This window comes from Juglans microcarpa x Juglans regia, chromosome 1S (genome assembly GCF_004785595.1).
Source record: "Juglans microcarpa x Juglans regia isolate MS1-56 chromosome 1S, Jm3101_v1.0, whole genome shotgun sequence".
NCBI classification, from domain to species: Eukaryota; Viridiplantae; Streptophyta; class Magnoliopsida; order Fagales; family Juglandaceae; genus Juglans; species Juglans microcarpa x Juglans regia.
Window position 1 is genome coordinate 20,584,481 of NC_054595.1, and position 16,436 is coordinate 20,600,916.

The 16,436-nt window shown below is 35.8% G+C and overlaps 3 protein-coding genes across 4 annotated transcripts; 1 reads left to right on the forward strand and 2 right to left on the reverse strand.

Annotated features, from left to right (window-relative positions):
- Positions 1–3,088: 3,088 nt before the first annotated feature.
- Positions 3,089–3,740, forward strand: LOC121247387 (transcription repressor OFP12-like). Its single transcript, XM_041145745.1, has one exon. It carries the CDS (start codon positions 3,089–3,091, stop codon positions 3,722–3,724), a length of 636 nt encoding a protein of 211 aa, XP_041001679.1. The 3' UTR covers positions 3,725–3,740.
- A 2,120-nt stretch (positions 3,741–5,860) lies between these two features.
- On the reverse strand, positions 5,861–6,493 carry LOC121247388 (uncharacterized mitochondrial protein AtMg00810-like). The gene has a single exon (XM_041145746.1). The coding sequence runs from the start codon at positions 6,491–6,493 to the stop codon at positions 5,861–5,863; it is 633 nt and encodes a 210-aa protein (XP_041001680.1).
- Positions 6,494–11,821: 5,328 nt separating this feature from the next.
- Positions 11,822–14,782, reverse strand: LOC121247137 (probable prefoldin subunit 2). 2 transcript variants are annotated; one of them, XM_041145478.1, is made up of 3 exons: positions 14,613–14,749; positions 14,413–14,514; positions 11,822–12,449 (listed from the first exon to the last, which is right to left on the reverse strand). In XM_041145478.1, exon 3 carries the CDS (start codon positions 12,439–12,441, stop codon positions 11,995–11,997), a length of 447 nt encoding a protein of 148 aa, XP_041001412.1. In that variant the 5' UTR covers positions 12,442–12,449; positions 14,413–14,514; positions 14,613–14,749; the 3' UTR covers positions 11,822–11,994. The 2 variants fall into 2 exon arrangements, with proteins under 2 accessions (XP_041001412.1, XP_041001411.1); XM_041145477.1 differs by lacking the exon at positions 14,413–14,514 and having other exon boundaries at positions 14,613–14,782.
- Positions 14,783–16,436: the final 1,654 nt, after the last annotated feature.

A 16,436-nucleotide genomic window follows, 5' to 3' on the forward strand; every position in this document is an offset into this window, starting at 1 on the left:
AATGGATAAATTTAAAACAGTTTATAGGGCGATTTATTTGATGAAACAATATAAATGTTGAAATAGTACCTTTGGGTGAAGACTTGAATCGATTTATATTTTTATATATAAGAAAATAAATGAAATTTAAAAGTTACAACAGTTCATAATGAAACATTATTTTTAAAAGGATTATCGTTCCATAAATATAATACTTCAAGTTTAATGGGTAAAATGCCTATTTTTATGGGTAAAATGTCACATCGAAGTCATATAACTCCGTTTAAAATACAAAACAATATAAATATTGAATTAGTACTTTTGGGTGGAGTTTTCAATCGGTTTATATCTTTATACGTAAGAAAATAAATAAAATTTAAAAATTACAATGGTTTATAATGAAAATTACTTTTAAAAGGTTTAGTGTTTCATAAACATAACACTTCAAATTTAATGGGTAGAACGTTTACTTTTTGGATAGTGTTCATGCCTAAATTTGTACAATAGACCAGAAAGAAAAAAAGCCCGATCTACGCTAGTGATTCGGGTTTCAATATGGTGCTCTTCGCGTTCATTCATGAAATACATAATAAATAAACAAATAAAAATAAATAAAAGAGAGACACAGAATTTACATGGTTCAGCATTAAAGCCTACGTCTACGGGTTGTTGGGAGAAAAATCCACTATAACAGGTGATGATTTTATAATGTCTCATGGCCTCACATATTGCTCAATACAATAACAGAATTTAGACTTATGATATATTTTGCTTTTAGGAATCCGAACCAACTTTTTTACCTTATTTATTTCTTGTCTTATTTCTTGACTTTATCTCTTCCCTTAGTGATAGGTTTCTATATAGTTTGATCCAGTCAATTTAGTCTCTAACAGGTAGAATATCATGTCAAAATTATATAACTCCGTTTTTATATATATAGAAATAGATGTGGTAAACGAATTTGTAGTTAGATTTTTATTTTCTTTTTATTTTGGGGAAAGGAAATTGGTGATCGGTGAGGCCGGTTACCAACTTACCGTACTATATGGGCCGCAAAATTCATGCATGCAGTGCAAATGAAGATATTGATATCCTATTCCTAAAAAAAAAATATAAATAAAAATAAAAAATAAAATAAAATAAAATAAAAAGATATTGATATCGTAGTATTCGAGAATTCAATATTTCAACATTTTCAGTTATTTATTATAAATATATTTACAGAATTTTTTTCTAAATTGGATTGAAAAAAAACATCTTTCAACCAATTTATAAAAACTATATCTGTCCTTTGGTCATGTGAGAAGTACATGTGGTTTTTAATAAATGAACATATGAGTTTTTAAATTAGACTTTTAAAAATGCAAGTGTGCCAGATGCTCAATAAACACTTGTTATTTTTATAAATGATTTAGAAGAAATTTCTTCCAACTCAATCCCAAAGAAAAATCTATATATCCTAAATATATTCATACCGTAATTACCAAAATAAAAAATAAAATAAAACCATAAGCATGGTCGAAACACTTCCAAGTTGGAGCACTTTGCGAGAACTTGTGGAGACATCACAAATTATACACTGGTGCTGGTTCCATAATTTTGTTCCTTCAAATTTATTATTAGTGCAATTGCATTTTTTCTACTTTTCTTTCAAATATTTTTTAAATATATTTAAATATTTTTAAAAAAATACTTTTCTTTCAAGGAAGTTAAAAAAAGTACTATTAAAATATTATTTTTTAATACTATTACTGTTTTGAGATTTGAAAAAGTTAAATTGAGATTTGAAAAAGTTGAATTGTTTATTATATTTTATATAAAAATTTAAAAAAATTATAATGATAAAATGAGATGAGATAAGATAAAACACTTTTTAAATCTAAATGGAGCCTAGATATAACATGCGCTGCAATTTTGTCTTGCACTCTCGTTCCAAACATGCAAGTAGATTCACGGGGTTAGCTGTGCAGTTCGTACCCATTGGTACGTAGTGTTGTGCTTGACAATGTTCGATAAATATATATATATATATATATATATAATTTAATCTCATTTATTTATACAGATGAGATAATATAATATGAGATTAAATTTAAAAATTAAATAAAATATTATTAAAATATATTTTTTTAATATTATTTTTATTTTATGATTTGAAAAAATTAAATTATTTATTATATTTTGTATAAAAATTTAAAAAAATTATAATAATTAAATGAGATAAGACGATATATTACTTGTCTAGATCGAATGTGTACTAATTTGGTGCTTGGTTTTCACAACGTTTCTAAACCCGGCGGGTGAGTTGATGCATGAAACAAAATATATAAAATTGCGGTGACGTTGCTTTTTAAGAATGATTGTTTGGAAATTTGAAATTGCCAAAGATAAGATATATAATGCCAACCAAGAAAAAATCTATTTATTATTTTAATTTTTATCATTCTTCCATTATATTATGATGTGACATTAGATTATAAATTTATAAGTGATATGTAATAAATAATTTCTAATCACCTAATACCACATTATAAGATGATAAAAATATAATAAAAATTAAGATGATGAGTAGCATTACTCGTCAACCAATTTAACTTCCTTGAATCATGTGCCGGCCAAGTAAGTTTTCTGCAGCAAACCTCACTAAGCTATATGAGACCACCCAATGAATTGCAGTCTAAATTCACTGTTTCATAGGCAAGATTCATGTGGTTTGGAGACAATTTTTTTAAGGAAAATGATTTACACCAATATCTTTTACAATACTTGATATAATTATATTTTAAATGAAAGATATTTCTGTAAAATATATTATAATAAAAGTAACATTAGTTTGTAAAAATACTCTCATTTTATAATATTATTATAAAATATATTATAAAAATGTATTGTGTATATATCGTTACTTTTTTTAAAGATTTTCCGTGAGCAATATAAAATAGTAGATTGGAGCATTGATATTTGTAAGGTGCTAAACATGCATGCATAATATACTGTGAAGGCTGCTTTAGTGCAATTGCATTTTTTCTTTCTTTTCTTTCCATATAATATAATACGTGTGTGTACTCCTCTCGCTCTCTCTCTCTCTCTCTCTCTGTGGAGCTGAAGAATGTCGAACTACTTTTGGAAGAAGTTCCACAGCTGCTTCTCCAAACTCAAAAGCGTACCCACCATCCAAACCCCTCCAAACAAAGATCCAATCCCCTCACCCATGATCTCCACAACTCCGTGCTCAATCATCCTCAAAAACTTCAACACCCTTTACGACCTTAACTCTTCAGACTCCACTGATTTCTTCTCCTCCTCCGATGACTCTGACGGCGCAGACTCACCCCCCGACTTTACCACCATCTTCGCCTCCCACCGCTTCTTCTTCCCCTCCCCTGGCCGCTCCAACTCCATTTTCGAGTCCCTGGACGCCGGGCAAGACCCTGAGAACGCATTGGTGAATGGAAGCGTCAAAGTGCCTAAGTACTCGCTAGATCCTTACATTGATTTCCGGCGGTCAATGCAAGAGATGGCTGAAGCAAGAAATCTCACCGACGTGACAAGGGAATGGGAGTATTTGCATGAGCTTCTCTTATGTTACCTTACACTGAATCCTAAACACACCCACAGGTATATTATTCGTGCTTTCGCCGACCTTGTCATCTGTATCTTTTCGTCGTCGTCGTCCCCAACGTTTTCTGCCGCCAATCACCGCCGGGAGTCCAAGAACCGCCGGCAACGATATATTTCGCAGTAGTTGCAGGTGTAACATTCGTCCCCCTCCCAAATTTTTTCCTTTTATAATAGTTTGCAGGCGATTATAAATGAATATGAAACGATATATTTGGATATGCAGGCGATTAATGTTTTTTCTACTTTGTCCTTGGTGAGAGCAGATGATGCTTCATCTGCGAAGACAAAGGAAAAATGTACTTGATAATCAGTAAAGGCTAAGTAGTTTAGCTAGGGGAGATGAGCTAAGTAGTTTAGCTAGGGGAGATGAGATGTGATAATTTTAAATAAAAATTGAATAAAATATTATTTTTTAATATTAATATTATTTTAAGATTTAAAAAAATTTAATTATTTATTATATTTTATATGAAAATTTATAATAGTTATAATGATAAAAGAAAATATATTTACAATTATGAATTATGCAACCGCCACGTAATCATTTTGAAAAAAATAATAAAATATGAGATCCACATTAAAAATTTAATTTTTTAATAACAAACTTTATATTTTTTTAAAATAATTATGCAATATTTACTCATTTTACAATTATACCTAGAATTACTCGTGGTTTATTTGTTTTCTCGTTGGATGTTCTGTGGCTGATTCACAACAGTGAATAATGGTGGCTGAGCAGACAAAAATAGACGAGGACAAAGCCATGCCCATGCCATGCCCAATGGTAATAATTAATTAACATCCGAAGTTCGTTCATTGTCCTTGTTTTGGACTTTAGTAGTAGCGGTCCTGGTAGCATTTTGGTGGGAACATTTAGGTTGGCCATTTTGCACACATAACCACGAAGAGCCTTGTTTGGCAGGAGGGCATGGTACAATTACCAGTAACTTATAGCATACTTGCTTCTTTATGGATGTATAATCACTCTGATAAGATGGAGAAGTTTTAAATATTTATAATGAGTTCAAATAACTTTAATGAAAATGACTCAAGAAAGGCTCAATTCACATATATATTAACCTGTACCCAATGAAATCTTGCTCAACTTGAGTGAAATCATGCGTTCGAGTACAACCATTTCATTTGGGAAAAGCGTGCCAAATTGGTTCCGTAATAATATGTAGTGTTCAACATTTTAAATCTCAAATTGCACAAGATCCCAACAATCGGGAGGTGTCATGTGCAGTCTCCTTTCGGTCAACAAATCAGTGAGCAAAACCATTGGGAACCCCAAAATGCATGGCAGAGAACAAGGTGGGATGGTAATTAGAAAATAGTGTATGTTTAATTAATTATATATGAAAAATGAGACAAACGAGGAGGATCCAAAGAGAGCTTATCAACAACTATAATATTAATAATTATTTGTGAAGTTAGTTGGTTTAGGTAAAAGCTTAATAGCAGACCATTTTTTCTCAGTGTATGTCGGCATTATTGAACTGCGGAGTAGATTTGGGCAACAAGTTATGCAATTTGATGGCGTGAGGATCGAGTATTAAATCCAATCTCTAAGTTCTTAAAAGATAATAAAGGACGAGTAAAGATACACACAATATTTTTTACAATACATGATATAAAATAAAGATATTTTTATAAAATGGTATTACTTTTATATGATAGTTTACAATAATACCCCTCATTTTAAAAGATATGTTGTGAAAAATAGTGTGTTTATTAATTTTTCTTTGCAAAAAGAGGTTTGGTTCAATGTGTTAGAGGCACATCTTTTTTGAATATCCATCGTATATTACTAGGCAGTGACAGTGTATATTTATACACTTTACAAAGGAATCAAATCAGTTATAAGAAAATCAAAATAACAGAAAGTAAATCCTATTCTAGAATATTCTGTGAGCTAGGAAAATCAGAGGATATTGTGCTAATATGCCCCTTAAGTCCAGTAGGGTATCTACAATAGTGAGACTCGTTCTAAGACTAACAAATCTATTTCATACAAGTGGTTTAGTAAGTACATAAGCTAACTGATCCTTCGATGAACAAAACAAAACTGTCAATGCATTTGCAGCAACACTATCACGTACAAAATGGTAGTCAATGTCCATGTGTTTGGTCTAAGAGTGATAGACTGGATTGGCAGAAATGTATGTTGCACCAATGTTGTCGCACCACAGATTTGGTGCTTGGGAAAGAAATATGCCAAGTTCTCGAAGCATAGTCTGGAGCCAAATCAACTCAGCAGCTATAGAGGCAAGTACTTGTACTCAGCTTCAGTGCTGGAGCGTGCAACCGTCTTTTGTTTCTTAGAACTCCAAGAGATGAGGTGCTGACCAAGGAATACACAGAACCCACCAATAGACCGTCTGTCATCAGGACAGCCTGGCCAATCAGCATCTGTATAGGCTTGAAGAGTGAACTTGAATGCTGATTTGAAAAACAGTCCATGATTGAGTGTGGACTTGAGGTACCGAAGGATCCTTTTAACAGCAGACCAGTGAGGTTCTTTTGGACATTGCATAAACTGGCATACTTTGTTTACAACAAAGGCTATGTCAGGTCTAGTCATAGACAAGTATTGTAATCCACCTACAATGCTTTTGAATAAGATGGGATCACTGAACTCAGGGGCATTAAATTGTGACAACTTAAGAGATGCTGCCATAGGAGATGACATAGGTTTGGCATGAAGCATATTGCTTCGAATCAACAAGTCTTTAATGTATTTTCTTTGAGATAAGAAAAGACCAGAGGTAGAGTAATCAATTTCAAGCCCAAGAAAGTAAGACAATCTACCAAGGTCTTTGACGGGAAAAACATTGGAGAGTGCAGATATAAGAGAAGTAATGGCTTCAGGTTTTGATGAGGTAATGACCATATCGTCAACATATATCAACAGAAAAATTTGTAAGTCACCATTATTCAAAACAAACAGAGAAGGATCTGCTCTAGAGGCAGAGAAACCATACTTAGTAAGCTATGTGCTTAATTGTGCAAACCAGGCTCGGGGAGCCTGCTTGAGACCATAGATGTCCTTATTGAGTTTGCACACATACTGTGGAAACTTCGGATCTATAAAACCTTGTGGTTGCTACCTGAAAACTGTATCAGTCAAGAAGCCGTGTAAAAAGGCATTTTGAATATCAAGTTGGCGCAATGGCCAACCCTTTGTAATAGCAATAGACAAAATCAAATGAATAGTAGTCGATTTAACAACTGGACTAAACGTTTCACTATAGTCTAAACCAGACTGTTGGTGGTAGCACTTAGGGCTGCAACCCGACCAACCCGATTCATGTTTGGGGCCGACTCGACTCAAGAACGGATCAATCTGTTATGGGCCAACCCGACCCGAGATTGGAAGGAGGTAATGGGAACCCAATCGGAAATAGCCATTGTTACATAGTACATCATTGTTAGAGAGCAATTCGATCAAATCCAAAAAAACTTACAAATCCCACTATCCCTATACAATCTGATCATCAATACAAATAGAACCAATCGATTCCACTTCTAGACCTGACCCAAACATCCATGAAAACACAAGGCAAAGAAAAGCATTAAGCTTTAGAATGTTCTGAGAAAAGAACAAATAGCACCACTGCAATGGCTATATGGTTAATACTAAACAGGAAAGTAGGAAAAAAAAAACTAAACAAATCCACAGAGAAAAACAAAAAGCACACCTATTTCTCGTTGTACATCGGTAAAAAACACAGGAACCCCTGAAATATTTCCGACAACAGAACCTTCTGCAAAATCTCAGCCATCTTTCACTGTCTCGTTTTCGACCACAAACTCGGAAGAAGAAGAAGAAGAAGAAAAAGAAGAAAAATCTTCAGGGGGAGCGTGATCCTTGGTGGAGGAGACGACACCACCCATGCGCAATTTCTCGAGCAAGGACTCGACGTCGGCATTGTTCTTGATGGTGACGTAGAGTCCGGTGATGGAAGCCGCAGAGACCGCAGATGTTTTTGAGGCTAAGGTTTTTGATCTTCTGGCTTCGGTTCAAACTTTTTCTCATACGACTTAAAAGGATGTCGGTTTCAACGGGTTCGACCCGTAAGTTACTTCAACCCTTTTTTTTTGTCGGGTCGGGTCGGGTCGGGTCGGGTCGGGTCGGGTCGCACGGCCGGATCGAGTCATAATGTTTTTTGCACAGCCCTAGTAGCCCTTGGCTACCAAACGGGCTTTTCTTCTAGCAAAAGACCCATCAGAGTTCAACTTCGTTTTATACACCCAATGACAGCCAACAACATTATAATAGGGATGAGGAGGTACCAAAGTCCATGTATTTGTATGGATCAATGCATTGAATTCATGAGACATAGCATCATACCAGTCAGGGGATTTGGACACGACGGAGAAACTGGAGGGTTCATCTGGAACCGTCACTGTGGTGTTGAGACAGTAGCGCCGCGGGTAAGGGACCGTGCCATCAGTACTCTGTCGAGGTCGCAGAGAATTGGTTTGACTCCGAGTGATGATAGGTGACCAAGGCAGGATTAAAGAGGTGGAAAGGGATTTGTTTGTGTTGAGGTTGGGTTGAGCAAAAGAAGGTGGGGGTAGAGTTGTGGTGACGGCTGGAGAGGAAAGATTTTCTGAAGAGGCAGGGTTAGGGTTTTCGAAGGAGCCAGAGGGAGAAAATGAGGGGGAATTAGGGCTTTCTGAAGAAGAAATAGGGCTTTGTGGCGTGAAGTGAGGAGTTGGGAGGGATCGTGGGCTTGGGCCCGAACCAGGAGCAGGGCCAAGAATAGATGAAGGAAAAAGAGGGAGAGAAGCGTGAGTGGGGACCTGGCCTTGGGCCTGGTCAGTGAGGGTATTGTTAGGCTTTATGGTGGAATAGGGAAACGAGGTTTCATAAAAAAGAACGTCCCTAGATATATAGACCCGTTTGGAAATGGGCTTAAGACATCTATACCCCTTATGATTTGGGCTATAACCCAGAAACACACAAACAATGGATCTGAAATTCAATTTGTGTTTGTTATAAGGATGAAGGCTGGGCCAACATCGACACCCAAAGGCTTTCAAAAAAGAATAGTCTGGATCTCTATTATAGACCTTAAAGTGAGGTGACCGGTTATTGAGAATTTTTTATGGAAATAACTTAATTAGATAAACTGATGTTTCAAATGCTTCAACCCAAAATGAGGGAGGAAGTGAGGAGTGGGCTAGTAGAGCAAGCCCAGTTTCGACAATATATCAGTGCTTACGCTCGACTAGCCCATTTTGTTGATGGGCATAAGGACATGAGAAGCGATGATTGATGCCAAGTTTATTGCATTGTGAGGTGATGGGCTTGAACTCAGCTCCACCATTAGTTTGGAGAGTAAGCAATTTTGTATTGAAAAGACGCTCAATAAATGGAAGAAAAGTAGTGAAAATGTGTTGAACATCTGATTTTAACTTTGAAGGGAAGAACCATGTGTAACGAGTAAAATGATCAATAAAAGAAACATAATAGCGATGGTCATTGTTTGAAATTACAGGAGATGGGTCCCATAAATCAGCACTGACTATCTCTAAGGCCCGAGTACAATTGGGCCCATGTGACATATGTGGGAGTTGATGATTCTTCGCAAGAGGGCAGGCTAAACATTTAGAAGCAGAATGTTTGTGGGGAACTGGCAAGCAGTTGGCGTGCACAACTTTGGAGACAATTTCTTGAGATGCGTGGCCAAGATGTTGATGCCAGGTGGGTAGGGAAGTTCGTTCGCCCAAGTGAGTGGAAGCAGAAGAAGACGACGGAGAATTTTTTGCAGAAGGGAACACAAAGGTTGTTACGAGTGGTTCCAGTGAGGAGGCACTTCGCTGTCCGAGTGACCTTCACAGAAAAATGTGTTGCATGAAACTCAAAGAAACAAGAATTTTGAAAACAAAACTGAAGGACAGAAACAAGATTTTTAAAGATGTTAGGTACATGAAGAAGATTTTGTAATTTGAAAGAATGTGAGCTAGAGATAAGAGAGGAGTCACCAGTATTTTGTATAGGAAGGCACGATCCATCACCTACGCGCACTGTGTCATTACCAAAGTAAGGTTCACTTATGATGTTGAGATTTTTGAGGTCGTGGGTGAGATGGTGAGTGGCACCAGAGTCAGGGTACCAAGTTGGGTCAGAGTAGGAGCTTGGGGTAGCAAAGTTGGCAGAGAGAGACTGAGGTGGTGAGAATTGGTAGGAATGATTGAAGCGGTGGCGACACTGAAGGGCGACATGGCCTTGTTTTTGGCAGACTTGGCATGTTGGGCGTTGGGTACCAGGTGTTTGAGAAAATGTCTCAGAGGAAGAACGACCACCATGCCCAGAAAATTTTCCTCTGCTTCGTCCCTATCTTCCACCACGTGAGGGACCACGTCCTCTTTGATTATTACTACCATAAGAGCTGTAATTAACAGACACTTCAGAAGATGGTTTGAGTGAATAAGGGAACCTGTTTTCATGTATTAAAAGGAGTTGGTAGAGTTCATTTGAGGAGATGGGATTAGATCTATTTGTGACTGAGGTGATAAATGCCTTGTATGTTGGTCCAAGACCATTGAGTAAGTAAGTGACAAACTCTTTGTCTAGAAGAGGATTTCCAGTAGCGGCAAGAGTATCAACAAGATGGCGAACTTTGCCAAAATAATCAGAGATGGATTGATCTCCTTTGGACAAATTGGTGAGCTGAAAACGTATTTAAAACTCCTTTGCTTGAGAGTGTGAGGCAAAAAGAGTATGAAGAGAATTCCATAGAGTACGAGCAATGGTTGCTGTGAGAACATGGCCAGCAACAGAATCAGAGAGGGAGGAGAAAAGAATACTAAGGACAAGCTGATCTGTTCTTGTCCAGGTAAGGAATTCGGGATTAGTTTTAGGTGGAGTCTCGACAGTAGAAACTAGGAACTAGGTAGGGCAAGGGATCGTTCCATCTACATATCCATAGAGATCTTGTCCTCTAAGGTAAGCATAAATTTGAACTTTCCAGAGAAGAAAATTCTCAGTTGTGAGTTTAATGGTGACTACATGGGAGAAAGAAGACATGATAGAGGAAGAAGGTTGTGGAAGTGAGGAAGAGTTAGGCGTAGCCATGGATCAAGGAAACTGCTAGTCAAGCAGCTCTGATAACATGTTAGAGGCACATCTTTCCTAAATATCCATCGTATATTACTAGACAGTGACAATGTATATTTATACACTTTACAAAGGAATTAAATCAGTTACAAAAGAATCAAAATAACAGCAAGTAAATCCTATTCTAAAATATTCTGTGAGCTAGGAAAATCATATTGTGCTAATACAATGGTCAAGTTCAAAACAAACTGAAGGAGATAATGATATTTGTCACCTCTAGACATCCAATAATTGGAAATAATGCAAATATAAACAGCCACAATACATGTCCAAATGTGAGAGGATTGTCAGCTTATGGATTGTTCATCAATCAACTCAAATCTGATTTTGTTGGGCAGAGCAATCTTTTCTTTGTTTGGACCCATTCAAAGTTGCATTACAGTACAGATGCAATAACATCAAATATAACTCTGTAAACAGGTGCAGTACAACAAACATTTCCATGGCAGTTTCAAATTCAAATTATTCAAAAACACCAAAACAGATACAGCCTTACCAGAGATCAGCAGGTTGTGGCAGTGATAGGGAGGCCCTTCATTTAGCAACTGCAACTTTATCCGTCAAAGTTTGGATACTTCTGCAATCCGCTGCTTCTGTGGCAAAAAGGCGCCATCTGTATGCATGGATATTGTTTCCCGGCTCCACGTAATTTTCCTCGGGAATGGTTGTCTCAGTCTATTTGAATTGGACTTTTGTCTTTTATTTTCACTGAAAATTATGCAACCCAGAAATGATCTTGTTTTCACGCAAAGTGACAGTGCACTCCACATTTTTAAATGCCGTGTTATTTGTCTTCAGCCCATGACCAAATCAACAGTAGTAAAGCTGCAGTACTGCAAATTTAACCAAAAATGAAAATGAACCTCGACTGAATTAGAATAATACAAACTATAAAGACAGGTCTTGAGCGACGTTTCAGATTAGAAGTGAAGCCCACACTCCACATCCACAGCCCAAATTGACATCCAAACCAAAAGACAGAGATACTTGCTGTTGATGCTAACATCCACTATTCTCCACTATTATCATCGTCATCCAGCCCAGAATTATAGATGATAATTGTGTTCATGCTCAATAGTTTACCAAATATCATTTTTCACACAAATAACGAACACAAACTCACATTCAGCAACATTGGTAGAGTTTACAGTCTACTATCAGCCCTGATCAACCAAAGACTCTAGACTTTATTGTCCAGTACAAAACAAGAGGGAAATTTATGTATCTAGTTCGAGAAAATAAAGTGGGAAGAGATGGAAGACCCATCATTCGCTTCCACTTGCAGGGCCGACCAGGACTCCTTGAGAAGAACCTTCCTTTCGTCCATTGTCATCCTTCGTCTCACCATCAGACTTTCTTATCCTAATTTTGTACTGGGTCTCAAAATCAGCAATTTCCTTTTTCTTCTTTTCTAAGGCTTCATTGAGCCTAGATATAACCTCCTCAAGCCCCTCTTTGTTCCGATGGACAGCAGGCAACACCTCTCTGATGGTTCTCTCCACTAGAACACCACCAATCATCCGATACCAACGCCTAGATGGGTCAAGCGACTGAATAGCATTCATGACCAATGAGTGCTCACTCACTTCCATCTCTAGTTCAGTGATTTTTGAGTAAATTTGGTTCAGTTCAAACCTCATAGTAGCATACTTATTTGCAACCGCTTGTTCATTTACTGGTTCATTGTGATCATCTTCAGATTTGCTCGCCATTGTTCTCTCTACAAATGAATAAACAAAAAGGGATTAAGGACATTAGATAGAGATATGAAGCAAAGGCTGCCCCCAATGATGCAACAGCCCCGCACATTCCACTTCTAATTTTGCAAAACTTACAAAAAATATTTGTGACCCAAGCTTTTTAAGAATTCATCAGGATAAAAACAAAACATTCGCAGATAAAAATCTATTTATTAAAAAAACATAGAGATGAGGTACATGTAAGATTAGCAATAATAAGGACAGAGACATTACAGAAAATTCTGATTGATTACACTGCCAACAATCAGGGCTGGAAATACAACCTTGAGAAAAACCAGTGACACAATAATTTTTCCTTCCGGTGTTTCAAATTGATAAGGATCAGACATGAATTTTAATAAATTTACTCCACAAGTAACATGATTTCAAACCAAAAATGACAAAAACAAACTTTTCATTGATGCCGTTTTGTGAAATTCATAATTTGAATTTGATATTTCTCAACAGCTCATACTTGCACTCTATGATATATAATAACCAAATGTCACTAACGTTTATCCTTTGATTTTGGTACAGTAGACTTTTCTAGTCATTTCAAAGATATATAACATTCAACTCAACTAACACCTTAGATCCCAATGCCAATCTGGTACAACTTCACCCTAACTCCTAAGAAACAACATGCTCAAATTCTAAAATGAATTCTGCCACAACATGCTTCAAAGATCAAAATACAAGCCTCACATGAACAATTGCATGGCTACTAAATTCATACAAAATACACTACATTGCTCAAGTCTACCATAAATTCTAGAAGAAACGGTGGATTAATCTGATTACCATTAAGAAAGGTTTGGAGACACAGACACTACTCAAGCTACTAATTCCATTTAACCTAAATTAATAACATTTATTAATCCTCCAAATTTCATACATGATTGGCATCTCAAGAAACTTGACTTTCAACCCATTGTATGAAAAATCAGGTTTTAACGAAAACCATTGTTAGAAGTTTCTTCTTTGGTATCCACCTTGTTTCCCTTTTTTCTTTTCCAATGAGAAGGAAAGTTCATGAGTAACCACATGAGTTAGAGAGCTTATGAACCCATTGACTCTACAACTATTTGAGATAGGTAGCTTATGGAACCATTGAGACTCTACAACTATTGATGTACGAACCATATAACTAACTACTGTTTGTAAATATATCACCCTTTCAACATTTTGGTAGTAATCACAAATCGTCCCATCTTTAATATTATAGTAGTGTATTTTGAGGAAGCTAAACTAAATGTATTAGAAGGAAGATTATGATTCTTCTTAGAATTGGACATAGTTTTAATAAAATATTTTATTTCTGATATATTTTTAAGTTAATTTTGTATATTTGAAGTTTGAATAGTAGCTAGTACAACTCAGAGACAAGGAAAGGTCCCAATACACAAAAGTTCAAAACCTTTTTTCTTATTTCTTTTTACCTAAATAACTAAATCTTGTTCAAGAATTGGAGCTGGAATTCAATACCTCAAATGACAAGATATGGGTGTCAAAAGATTAACTTAGATTATTTGATAAATGATCACACTGTTAATAAAGAAGAGGTAAACTACATATTGCTCCCCAAAATTATTACCTCATTTTCAAATTTAACTACCTGTTACCAACACCCTAAGTTCAAATTCCAGCTTCAATTTGTACAATATGTCCAAATCAGGTATTAATCTGAAAGTAGTTAGAAGCAATCATCATCGCACCAGCTTATGGGAGGTTGTGAACTGTCTATAATACTAAGAAACTAAGATAAGGTAAGTACTCCATTTCCCCCACTTCATACATAGATTCAATCCCACGTTTCCCTCAAAATCCCACTTCATAGCTTCGTTTCCCCCACTTAAAGTCAGCAGACCGGACCTATTACGCTATCTTAGTTTGTTCCAAACGATAATTTAGTCTTTCCTTTAAACCAACACAATGAATACATACCATTCCCAATCTTCTTATATATTTTCTCCTAAATTTTATCGAGAACCGGACGGAGATAAATCAGCCAGTAATCTTCGAAACAGCATAGCACTTTCCAAAACCCTACCATCAGAAATAAAAAGAGAGAGAGAGAGAGAGGCGTCGGATCTACCAATCCCCAACGAAATAAACCCTGTGAGAGATGGAGGAAAGATCTGTACCTCTTCGAGAATGTTAGTTTTTGGAAATGGACACTGGACAGAAGTCGTAAAGGGAACGGTGAGTTTTTCCTGGCTCCGCCTTGCGAGAGTGAGCGAAGTCCGCCAAATGTCCCTCTGCTGGAAATTTCAGTCCATCCACATTTGAAGTAGGAAAATATTGAGTGGGATTTACTACAATTTTTTGGGTTATATATATATATATATAATACAATTCTTTTTTATAATATTTTATAATATTATGTTGTCAATAAATATTTTTGTAAGGTAACTTAGAAGGTAACATCATTTTATATAAATATTTTTATGTTAAAATATGATTGTGTGAAGGATTGTAAAAAATGTTGTACATGTATCATATTTAATGAAAAATAATATTTATAATCTTAGTGTATATAAGTTCTTCATAAGAAAAAAGTGGGTATATATATCTACATGGGAAATTATTTTTTAATAATGAACCTAACTTTTTTTTAAATGTATAATCTGTATATTTTAAGATTGTATTTAGCTATTTAATGAAATATAACGTGCTTATTTGTTTTTAAACTGTAGAAGATGCTTCATTAAAAACAATTGTAGAAAATTATTATCCAAAAATCATACTAGCTATAACTTTCTTAATAATTATTTTATAATTATATTTTCAATGGATAATATTTATATAAACATCATTAGATTGTAAACGTTATTCTTTGATCTTTTCTTAGCTACTTTGCATTAAAACTAAAATCGAAGATACAATATATCGAATTCTAATTAAAATCAAAGATAACAGCCTCCCCCTCTCTCTCGTAAAAAATAAGGACTCAACATCGTATTTTTGCCTGACTCTCCCTCTCATTTCTCTCATTCCACCATCACTCACCCTGTCTATTAATGTAGTTATTTTTGTTTAGTTTTATTTTACTTCTTTCAAAGTCAAAAAACACAAATCTATAACTTTTGGACAACTCTTGAGAGACACGTGCGACACAAGCAGACTCCCAAGTCGCAAATCATTTTGAAAATCATTTTGAGGAAAGTGACAGTTTTGCAAAAACCGTTGCACAAGGTCTTTTCGCGTCGCCCACATCTGCGCGTGGTCCTCACGTACCACCTCTTCCGACAGCTCTTTTTGCCACACGCGCCAGGTCACCGGACTCACCACCACCATATCTTTTAGATCTGATATTTGTGGCTGAAAAGAGGGAAGTGTATTGCCTTCACGTGCCATCACAGATTCCAAAGTCTACCAGAGTTGGTCCAAACTGTAATCCATCATTTTTCACATCTATTTTACTGCTTTTCTTTTTGGTTTTCCTTATTGTTAATTAAAAATTAAAAAAGAAAAATTTGTCTCTTGGACTTTTGTCTGTGAGGTTGAGTCCTCTCATTTTATGAAAGGTGAGGTTGAGTCTTTGTTTAGGTAGAGAGTGCTGTTTCTTGGACTTTTATTTATAAAGAGTATCAACAGTACTAATGAAGACCAAACCAATTACAAAAGGAAATAGTTTATTGGTGGAGCTCAAAATATATTATTTTGGTTTATGATGTCATGTTTGATATTGAGACATCTTATAATGTATCCGGTTATAGATATAAGTTTCTTGATAAATGAATGATAACAATTTTTCTTTAAATAAAAAAAGGATTAAAATCTAGATTCTAAGATACAATATATTAAAATCTCATCCCCTACCAAACCCATGCAACCTGCAGCCATGCCTCATGAATCCATGATGACCACGGCAAAAATCGTAGGTTCACCTCTTATTCACCACCAAGGCTAGCATGTCATCACTGATGCCCACGCACGAGTTCATCGCATAACAGCGAGCTTTAACA